This window comes from Hemibagrus wyckioides, linkage group LG22, assembly GCF_019097595.1.
Source record: "Hemibagrus wyckioides isolate EC202008001 linkage group LG22, SWU_Hwy_1.0, whole genome shotgun sequence".
Classification (NCBI taxonomy): domain Eukaryota; kingdom Metazoa; phylum Chordata; class Actinopteri; order Siluriformes; family Bagridae; genus Hemibagrus; species Hemibagrus wyckioides.
The window spans coordinates 1,382,420-1,393,911 of NC_080731.1; the positions used below are offsets into that span (position 1 = coordinate 1,382,420).

Sequence of the window (11,492 nt, forward strand, 5' to 3'; positions counted from 1 at the left end):
AAAGAGAGAGGGGGGGGGGCAGCTTGTCATGTTACCATAGAAACAGCAAAGTAGTATAAACTCCTCTGTCCTAAAGCTTTAAGTTGCAGCTTCACCTCTGACTGACACACACCACTGACACTGAAGACTCCTTCCACACACACACACACACACACTTCTCTTTACAGGAAACTTTAAATTTCTAAATCTGTTTGTGTTACTGTCAGAGCCGCGGCTACAGAAAACTAATCAACATTTTCCGACCAATCAGGATGAAGGATTCATCATCAGAGCTGTGGTGTAATGTATCTGTAGCCGTCAGCATGTCGCCAGTCTCTCCTCAAACAGCGGAAAGGTTTTAGCTAGCAACCTGATCTCAGCCTGTGAGAGCTGGAGTCACGGTCCAGTCTGAGTGCTGCAGAGTGTCCGGCCACGCCCACATCCACACCCTCCACACCCACCACAACCCTAAAACAACCCTTTCTAAAGGTCTGATCTTGTTTCGAGGTGGCGATGGATCTGTTAAATCACATACTGACCAGTTCCTCCATCAGCTTTCCCCTCACTGGAGCTGGATCTTCTCTGGAACGTTTTTCCGTTTAAACATGTGGATGTGAAGTTTATTACCAATCTTTATCTGTTTATTATAATGTTAATGACCTGCTGCGTAAACATCAGAAGAGACGAAGCGCATTTTATGTTTTTATTTATACTACAGCAGCTGATTAATTCATTAACTAATTAATTAACCCAAAAGATTGTCGAGTCTGATGGTTGATCTATGAGGTACATTTCAAACTTAAGTAAAAAATAAAATAAAGATGCCCCAAGATAACACATAAAAATTAGCCCTGGACGTCCTCCTGCACTGGTCAGATCTAATTTATGGACGTATTTTCCAGTCTAACAGGAAGTGTTTTATTAAAAATACTCAGGCTGTAAAAGGGTTAGTGAAGTTCAACACGTTGATGAACTCTGTTCAACCTTACTGCTGTTATCATGACTGTGGTCATGAGCCGTGGGTCAGATCTAAAACACTGTCCACACTGTCTATTCACTGATCTGGAGAACTGCAGAAGGCTGGAACACAAACAGAGCAGGATAGTGCAGGAGTGTATGATGTAACACACACACACACACACACACAAACCTCTGTGAACGTCACGTGATAGAGAGGTGAAAGGTCAGTCTGGTTAAAGCAGTGAGGAAGTGCTGAGGGACAGAGTGAAACCACTGAAGACCGAGGCTTTAAGTGGATAAAGCACTGTGTATGGTGTGTGATGTCATTATATTTATTTAAACGCATCATCAAACATCGCCATCCAGTCTGAGTGTTCATCTTGTGAGATTTAAAGGTGCTCTAGATAAGATTAGTCTTTTTTTTTTTTATTTCTGAGAGTAGCTTTCAAACGGTTTGACAGTTTTGACATTTCACTCCCAGAGCCCATTCCCGCCCACTTTCATGAAGCTCCGCCCCCAGGATCTGCAGTGACCTGTAAAATGTTTTAAATAAATAAAAACAGTGATTGCACCTTTGAGAGCCTTTAGCCTGTTAATTCCTAATGTTTATGACGGCAGTAAAAAGCGTGAAACACTCGTGATGTGAGAAGATCAGGCGCTCGTGTGGATGATCTGTGGAATGAGTAAAAGCACCCAACTGCTAACCTGACGCTAATCTGAGCTTCAGGGTAAACACTGTGACCTCTGACCTCTGGGTTGGACCTGACTTTTCACCTGTAGGGCAAATACACGTCGTCCAACACACACACACACACACACTCTTGTATAAGGATAATTGAGAGAAGTTTCCCACACTCACCAGCTCGTCCAGGTTGCGCATGTCACACAGGATTCTTTTCTGCTCTTTCCAGTTGTTGACCAGCTCCGGTTCTGAGTCGCTGTTCCTCTTCTCCCGATGAAACGTCCTGCTGCTCAGCTTGTTTGCGTTCTCCTGCAGGTTCTCCTGGACGCGGATCTCCTCCTCGATCTCCTCCTCGAGCTGCACCAGCATGGGGGCGGGCATGCCGAACTTGGCCCCTCGGCGAGCCACCTCCAGCAGGCAGAGCACAAAGTTCTTCTCGTTGCAGCGCTCCACCAGGTCGTTGGTCTCGAACATGAGCACGTCTTTGATGCGCAGCTCGTGTCTGCACCAGCCGATGAAGTTGGACACGTTATCGCGCGCTAAGAACGATCCGGGAACCACGTTGCGCGACTGGAACGCGACATCCCGTCTGGGAGCGAGGAGCGTTGAGTCCGGGTGCTGGGACAGGAACTCGAGTGCGGCGCGGTTGACGTTGTTGCTATGACGACAGAGAGCGCATCCCGTCTCCAGGCTCTCCATGAAGGTGTCGGCCGTGATGTCCAGATCGTACAGGCCGTTCAGCCACTCGGCCAGGTCCTCCTTCATGGCGTACAGGTACTCCTCGCTGGACTTAAACGGCCGGATGCTTTTAGAAGCGGCGCACTGGATGTTGCTTTGATCGGCCATGTTGTTTCTGATCAATGAGAGCGTTAATAAAGGCACAGAGTGACGTCTGATTGTCTGGACGGATGATTCTGCTGAAAGCACGATGAAGACGCCAGCATCACTCACTCCAGGTGTGTGTGTGTGAAGAACGTGTCCAAGCTCTCTCTCTCCCTCTGTGTGTGTGTGTGTGTATGTGTAAAATCAACACACTTTGGAAGCAGCTGTTAAGGATCCAGATGTGTGTGAGATCAGTGTTTCCATCAAACACCACCCTCACCTCCAGTCATTCAAGCTCCTACAGGAAGAACAGCAGAAACACAAACACTTACTGAGACTTTAAAGACTTCATGCTGTTGTAGTTAGAGGTGTTGTGGTTACAGGTGTTGTGGTTACAGGTGTTGTGGTTACAGGTGTTGGGGTTACAGGTGTTGGGGTTACAGGTGTTGTAGTTACAGGTGTTGTGGTTACAGGTGTTGTGGTTAGAGGTGTTGTGGTTACAGGTGTTGTGGTTACAGGTGTTGTGGTTACAGGTGTTGTAGTTAGAAATGTTGTGGTTACAGGTGTTGTAGTTACAGGTGTTGTATTTACCGGTGTTGTAGTTAGAGGTGTTGTAGTTAGAGGTGTTGTAGTTAGAGGTGTTGTAGTTAGAGGTGTTGTGGTTACAGGTGTTGTGGTTACAGGTGTTGTGGTTACAGGTGTTGTGGTTAGAGGTGTTGTAGTTAGAGGTGATGTGGTTACAGGTGTTGTAGTTACAGGTGTTGTAGTTAGAGGTGTTGTAGTTAGAGGTGTTGTAGTTAGAGGTGATGTGGTTACAGGTATTGTAGTTACAGGTGTTGTGGTTAGAGGTGTTGTAGTTAGAGGTGTTGTGGTTACAGGTGTTGTAGTTAGAGGTGTTGTAGTTAGAGGTGTTGTAGTTAGAGGTGTTGTGGTTACAGGTGTTGTAGTTAGAGGTGTTGTAGTTACAGGTGCTGTAGTTAGAGGTGTTGTGTTTACAGGTGTTGTGGTTACAGGTGTTGTAGTTAGAGGTGTTGTAGTTAGAGGTGTTGTGTTAGAGGTGTTGTAGTTAGAGGTGTTGTGTTTACAGGTGTTGTAGTTAGAGGTGTTGTGTTTACAGGTGTTGTGGTTACAGGTGTTGTAGTTAGAGGTGTTGTAGTTAGAGGTGTTGTGTTAGAGGTGTTGTAGTTAGAGGTGTTGTGTTTACAGGTGTTGTAGTTAGAGGTGTTGTGTTTACAGGTGTTGTAGTTAGAGGTGTTGTGTTTACAGGTGTTGTAGTTAGAGGTGATGTGGTTACAGGTGTTGTAGTTACAGGTGTTGTGGTTACAGGTGTTGTGGTTACAGGTGTTGTGGTTACAGGTGTTGTAGTTAGAGGTGATGTGGTTACAGGTGTTGTGGTTACAGGTGTTGTATTTACAGGTGTTGTGGTTACAGGTGTTGTGGTTACAGGTGTTGTAGTTAGAGGTGATGTGGTTACAGGTGTTGTGGTTAGAGGTGTTGTGGTTAGAGGTGTTGTAGTTAAAGGTGATGTAGTTACAGGTGATGTAGTTACAGGTGATGTAGTTACAGGTGATGTAGTTACAGGTGTTGTGGTTAGAGGTGTTGTGGTTAGAGGTGTTGTAGTTACAGGTGTTGTGGTTACAGGTGTTGTGGTTACAGGTGTTGTGGTTACAGGTGTTGTAGTTAGAGGTGATGTGGTTACAGGTGTTGTGGTTAGAGGTGTTGTAGTTAGAGGTGTTGTGGTTACAGGTGTTGTAGTTAGAGGTGATGTGGTTACAGGTGTTGTAGTTACAGGTGTTGTAGTTAGAGGTGTTGTGTTTACAGGTGTTGTGGTTACAGGTGTTGTAGTTACAGGTGTTGTAGTTACAGGTGTTGTAGTTACAGGTGTTGTAGTTAGAGGTGTTGTGTTTACAGGTGTTGTAGTTAGAGGTGATGTGGTTACAGGTGTTGTAGTTACAGGTGTTGTGGTTACAGGTGTTGTGGTTACAGGTGTTGTAGTTAAAGGTGTTGTATTTACAGGTGTTGTGGTTACAGGTGTTGTGGTTACAGGTGTTGTAGTTAGAGGTGATGTGGTTACAGGTGTTGTGGTTACAGGTGTTGTGGTTACAGGTGTTGTGGTTAGAGGTGATGTAGTTAGAGGTGTTGTAGTTAGAGGTGTTGTGGTTACAGGTGTTGTGGTTACAGGTGTTGTAGTTACAGGTGTTGTGATTAGAGGTGTTGTAGTTACAGGTGTTGTGGTTACAGGTGTTGTGGTTACAGATGTAGTTACAGGTGTTGTGGTTAGAGGTGTTGTAGTTACAGATGTAGTTACAGGTGTTGTGGTTACAGGTGTTGTAGTTACAGATGTAGTTACAGGTGTTGAGGTTAGAGGTGTTGTAGTTACAGATGTAGTTACAGATGTTGTAGTTACAGATGTAGTTACAGGTGTTGAGGTTAGAGGTGTTGTAGTTACAGATGTAGTTACAGATGTTGTAGTTACAGATGTAGTTACAGGTGTTGAGGTTAGAGGTGTTGTAGTTACAGATGTAGTTACAGATGTTGTAGTTACAGATGTAGTTACAGGTGTTATAGTTACAGATGATGTAGTTACAAGTGTTGTAGTTACAGATGATGTAGTTACAGATGATGGACCTAGCGCAACACGTCAATACTGCAGTGATGAGTTTATCATGACGAGTAAACTTCAGTAAAGTCGATAATCAATTCTTCAGGTGTTTCTTTGTGTGTTTATATGAACTGAACACTGTATCAGAGTGTGTATCAGTGACAGTGTATAACACTGTCCTGTACCAGCTCTACTGTAACACTGTCCTGTATCAGCTCTACTGTTACACTGTCCTGTATCAGCTCTACTGTTACACTGTCCTGTATCAGCTCTACTGTAACACTGTCCTGTACCAGCTCTACTGTTACACTGTCCTGTACCAGCTCTACTGTAACACTGTCCTGTATCAGCTCTACTGTTACACTGTCCTGTATCAGCTCTACTGTAACACTGTCCTGTACCAGCTCTACTGTTACACTGTCCTGTACCAGCTCTACTGTAACACTGTCCTGTACCAGCTCTACTGTAACACTGTCCTGTACCAGCTCTACTGTAACACTGTCCTGTACCAGCTCTACTGTAACACTGTCCTGTACCAGCTCTACTGTAACACTGTCCTGTATCAGCTCTACTGTTACACTGTCCTGTACCAGCTCTACTGTAACACTGTCCTGTACCAGCTCTACTGTAACACTGTCCTGTACCAGCTCTACTGTAACACTGTCCTGTATCAGCTCTACTGTTACACTGTCCTGTATCAGCTCTACTGTTACACTGTCCTGTATCAGCTCTACTGTAACACTGTCCTGTATCAGCTCTACTGTAACACTGTCCTGTACCAGCTCTACTGTAACACTGTCCTGTATCAGCTCTACTGTAACACTGTCCTGTACCAGCTCTACTGTAACACTGTCCTGTACCAGCTCTACTGTAACACTGTCCTGTACCAGCTCTACTGTAACACTGTCCTGTACCAGCTCTACTGTAACACTGTCCTGTACCAGCTCTACTGTAACACTGTCCTGTACCAGCTCTACTGTAACACTGTCCTGTACCAGCTCTACTGTAACACTGTCCTGTACCAGCTCTACTGTAACACTGTCCTGTACCAGCTCTACTGTAACACTGTCCTGTACCAGCTCTACTGTAACACTGTCCTGTACCAGCTCTACTGTAACACTGTCCTGTACCAGCTCTACTGTAACACTGTCCTGTACCAGCTCTACTGTAACACTGTCCTGTACCAGCTCTACTGTAACACTGTCCTGTACCAGCTCTACTGTAACACTGTCCTGTACCAGCTCTACTGTTACACTGTCCTGTACCAGCTCTACTGTAACACTGTCCTGTACCAGCTCTACTGTAACACTGTCCTGTACCAGCTCTACTGTAACACTGTCCTGTATCAGCTCTACTGTTACACTGTCCTGTACCAGCTCTACTGTAACACTGTCCTGTACCAGCTCTACTGTTACACTGTCCTGTACCAGCTCTACTGTAACACTGTCCTGTACCAGCTCTACTGTAACACTGTCCTGTATCAGCTCTACTGTTACACTGTCCTGTACCAGCTCTACTGTAACACTGTCCTGTACCAGCTCTACTGTAACACTGTCCTGTACCAGCTCTACTGTAACACTGTCCTGTACCAGCTCTACTGTAACACTGTCCTGTACCAGCTCTACTGTTACACTGTCCTGTACCAGCTCTACTGTAACACTGTCCTGTACCAGCTCTACTGTAACACTGTCCTGTACCAGCTCTACTGTAACACTGTCCTGTACCAGCTCTACTGTAACACTGTCCTGTACCAGCTCTACTGTAACACTGTCCTGTATCAGCTCTACTGTTACACTGTCCTGTACCAGCTCTACTGTAACACTGTCCTGTACCAGCTCTACTGTAACACTGTCCTGTACCAGCTCTACTGTAACACTGTCCTGTACCAGCTCTACTGTAACACTGTCCTGTACCAGCTCTACTGTTACACTGTCCTGTACCAGCTCTACTGTAACACTGTCCTGTACCAGCTCTACTGTAACACTGTCCTGTACCAGCTCTACTGTAACACTGTCCTGTACCAGCTCTACTGTAACACTGTCCTGTACCAGCTCTACTGTAACACTGTCCTGTACCAGCTCTACTGTTACACTGTCCTGTACCAGCTCTACTGTAACACTGTCCTGTACCAGCTCTACTGTAACACTGTCCTGTATCAGCTCTACTGTAACACTGTCCTGTATCAGCTCTACTGTAACACTGTCCTGTACCAGCTCTACTGTAACACTGTCCTGTACCAGCTCTACTGTAACACTGTCCTGTATCAGCTCTACTGTAACACTGTCCTGTATCAGCTCTACTGTAACACTGTCCTGTACCAGCTCTACTGTAACACTGTCCTGTACCAGCTCTACTGTAACACTGTCCTGTATCAGCTCTACTGTAACACTGTCCTGTACCAGCTCTACTGTAACACTGTCCTGTACCAGCTCTACTGTAACACTGTCCTGTACCAGCTCTACTGTAACACTGTCCTGTACCAGCTCTACTGTAACACTGTCCTGTACCAGCTCTACTGTTACACTGTCCTGTACCAGCTCTACTGTAACACTGTCCTGTACCAGCTCTACTGTAACACTGTCCTGTACCAGCTCTACTGTTACACTGTCCTGTACCAGCTCTACTGTAACACTGTCCTGTACCAGCTCTACTGTAACACTGTCCTGTACCAGCTCTACTGTAACACTGTCCTGTACCAGCTCTACTGTAACACTGTCCTGTACCAGCTCTACTGTAACACTGTCCTGTATCAGCTCTACTGTAACACTGTCCTGTACCAGCTCTACTGTTACACTGTCCTGTACCAGCTCTACTGTAACACTGTCCTGTACCAGCTCTACTGTAACACTGTCCTGTACCAGCTCTACTGTAACACTGTCCTGTACCAGCTCTACTGTTACACTGTCCTGTATCAGCTCTACTGTAACACTGTCCTGTATCAGCTCTACTGTTACACTGTCCTGTATCAGCTCTACTGTAACACTGTCCTGTACCAGCTCTACTGTTACACTGTCCTGTACCAGCTCTACTGTAACACTGTCCTGTACCAGCTCTACTGTAACACTGTCCTGTACCAGCTCTACTGTAACACTGTCCTGTACCAGCTCTACTGTAACACTGTCCTGTATCAGCTCTACTGTAACACTGTCCTGTATCAGCTCTACTGTAACACTGTCCTGTACCAGCTCTACTGTTACACTGTCCTGTACCAGCTCTACTGTTACACTGTCCTGTACCAGCTCTACTGTTACACTGTCCTGTACCAGCTCTACTGTAACACTGTCCTGTATCAGCTCTACTGTAACACTGTCCTGTACCAGCTCTACTGTAACACTGTCCTGTACCAGCTCTACTGTAACACTGTCCTGTACCAGCTCTACTGTTACACTGTCCTGTATCAGCTCTACTGTAACACTGTCCTGTACCAGCTCTACTGTAACACTGTCCTGTACCAGCTCTACTGTAACACTGTCCTGTACCAGCTCTACTGTAACACTGTCCTGTACCAGCTCTACTGTTACACTGTCCTGTACCAGCTCTACTGTAACACTGTCCTGTACCAGCTCTACTGTAACACTGTCCTGTACCAGCTCTACTGTAACACTGTCCTGTACCAGCTCTACTGTTACACTGTCCTGTATCAGCTCTACTGTAACACTGTCCTGTACCAGCTCTACTGTAACACTGTCCTGTACCAGCTCTACTGTAACACTGTCCTGTACCAGCTCTACTGTAACACTGTCCTGTACCAGCTCTACTGTTACACTGTCCTGTACCAGCTCTACTGTAACACTGTCCTGTACCAGCTCTACTGTAACACTGTCCTGTACCAGCTCTACTGTAACACTGTCCTGTATCAGCTCTACTGTTACACTGTCCTGTACCAGCTCTACTGTAACACTGTCCTGTACCAGCTCTACTGTAACACTGTCCTGTACCAGCTCTACTGTAACACTGTCCTGTACCAGCTCTACTGTTACACTGTCCTGTACCAGCTCTACTGTAACACTGTCCTGTACCAGCTCTACTGTAACACTGTCCTGTATCAGCTCTACTGTAACACTGTCCTGTACCAGCTCTACTGTAACACTGTCCTGTATCAGCTCTACTGTAACACTGTCCTGTATCAGCTCTACTGTAACACTGTCCTGTATCAGCTCTACTGTTACACTATATACACTATTTACATTAAGAGTCAATTCAACACTGAATATAATCATACACTGACTGCCCAAAAAAATGTCCCCCCAGGGATTTAAGTAAGCAGGCAGGTGAGAGCTCCCCATTGGATAATGACCACATGGGTGATTGTGTTTCACCTGGCAACAAGTTATTTAACCCTAACTGATACAGGGAGTAGCTTCTCATTTCTTAATCACCCGTATCAGAAGACATCCTGTAGTTGTGGAGATGATGTTCATCTGTTTCAGAATGCTCACATTATTGGCATGCATCAAGAAAAGGAAACATCTGAGGAGATTGCTGAAACTTCTAACATTGAGTTAAGAACTGTCCAGGGCATTATTAACAACTGGAAGGATAGTGGGGGACCATCAGCAATCATAAAAAAACAACAGGAGAACTCAGGGCTATGTTTAATAGTGAAAGTGAGAGCATTTCCATACGCACAATGAGAAAGGAACTCGAGGGAATGGGACTAAGCAGCTGTGTAGCCTTAAGAAAACCACTTATCAGTGGGAAAAAGGGTTCAGTTTTCTAGGTAGCATAAAGATTAGACTCTGGAGCAATGGAAGAAGGTCAGATGAGTCCAGAGTTACCCTGTTCCAGAGTGATGGGTGCATCAGGGTAAGAAGAGAGGCGGATGAAGTGATGCATCCATCATGCCTAGCGCCTACCGTACAACCCAGTGGGGGAAGTGCTATGACCCGGGGTTGCTGCAGTTGGTGAGGTCTAGGTTCAGCAACGTTATGTGCCCAAAAGAAGGAGGTCAGCTGACTACCTGAATATACTGAATGACCATCAATGGAGTTTCATCTTCCCTGATAGAACACGGGCGTATTCCAAGATGATAATGCCAGGATTTATCTGGCTCAAATTGTGAAAGTGTGGTTCAGGGAGCATGAGACATCATTTTCACACATGGACTGGTCACCGCAGAGTCCAGACCTTAACCCCACTGAGAATGTTTGGGATGTGCTGGAGAAGACTGCGCAGCGGTCCGACTCTCCCACCATCGATACAAGATCTTGGTGAAAGATGAATGCAATTATTATTTCTGGACAGGAATAAATGTTGTGACCTTGCAGAAGCTTATGGAAATGATGCCATGGTGAATGTGTGCTGGAATCAAAGATAAACAAGGTCCAGAGAGATATTAGAGTGAGTGACTGTGATTGGACAGGCAGTGTATTACCTTATATAGAGTAGATAAAACACTAAAGGGTTAATACAACACTATATGGTAATATAAAGTGACAGTTAACAGTCAACACTGTAGGGGTGTGTGTGTGTGTGTGTGTGTGTGAATTAAAACACCGTCAACAGTGTGTCTAACTCCACAGATGCAAACAATATGTATTCTCTATGTACACTGTAAATAGTGTGTGTGTGTGTGTGTGTGTGCGCGCGCGCGCTTGGTCGAAGTTAGTGTTTAGGTTGTTACTGAATGGAATTTTTTAACCCCATGCCAAAGATTATATCTATTTTAATGGAGATGTAAGTGTCTCTAAACCGCTCTAAACCGGTTCGTTTATCAGAAATCTTCCAGAACATTCCTTTCGGTTATTATTTAAATGAGAGACCGTTGGTGTGTATGCAAAAAAAAAGCTCACGAGCTCGCCGATCCTGTCTGACTGAGTGGAGTACAGGAGGTTAAAGCTGTCTCTCTCTCTCTCTCTCTCTCCCTCTCTCTCTCTCTCTCTCTCCCTCTCTCTCTCAGGCGTATGAGGGATGAATGTAGCGTCGCTGAGAACGGGGACATATTAAAGAAACACTTGTGAGAGGATTTAAATCGTGTTTTACCCGGCATGGTGATGATGATGATGATGAAGGTGTTAGCTGAATAAGCTAATCACTGTAACGGTTTCCATGGCGTCCAGAACTTATCCCCGTCCTGCGTCCCATCACACTGTCCTCGGTTCATAGTCCTCCAAACGTCCTCGTGTAATCACATCCGACTCGCCTGCTTCGGGTTTAATCCTAGTGTGTGTGTGTGTGTGTGTGTGTGTGTGTGTGTGTGTGTGTGTTCTGTTAAACACAGATGAAAAGAGCGCGTGAAACCGATGTCTCTGTCTCAGCTAACCCGCTATATTTCCCCCTTTTTCTTTTCTCTTTTTCTTTCTTTTCCAGTTCTCGTCTTTCTCCCTCCTGCGTGTCCACACACTGCTGAATTCCCGGTGTGAGAAAGGCGTGACCGCCGCTTAGAGGAGGAGAAAAAAACCCTAACCGAGCGATCCTGTCTGTAATCGTCGTTTAAAGCGACAGGAG

At 45.5% G+C, this 11,492-nt stretch overlaps 1 protein-coding gene across 1 annotated transcript in view; it reads right to left on the reverse strand.

Annotated features, from left to right (window-relative positions):
- gas2l1 (growth arrest-specific 2 like 1) overlaps positions 1-11,492 on the reverse strand; it is a 46,093-nt gene extending 34,601 nt beyond the window's left edge. Inside the window, exons 1-2 of the mRNA XM_058374721.1 lie at positions 11,028-11,492; positions 1,799-2,741 (exon numbers count right to left, since the gene is read on the reverse strand). Coding sequence (XP_058230704.1) covers positions 1,799-2,467 — 669 coding nt within the window. The 5' untranslated portion in view covers positions 2,468-2,741; positions 11,028-11,492. The remainder of the gene's footprint in view (positions 1-1,798; positions 2,742-11,027) is intronic.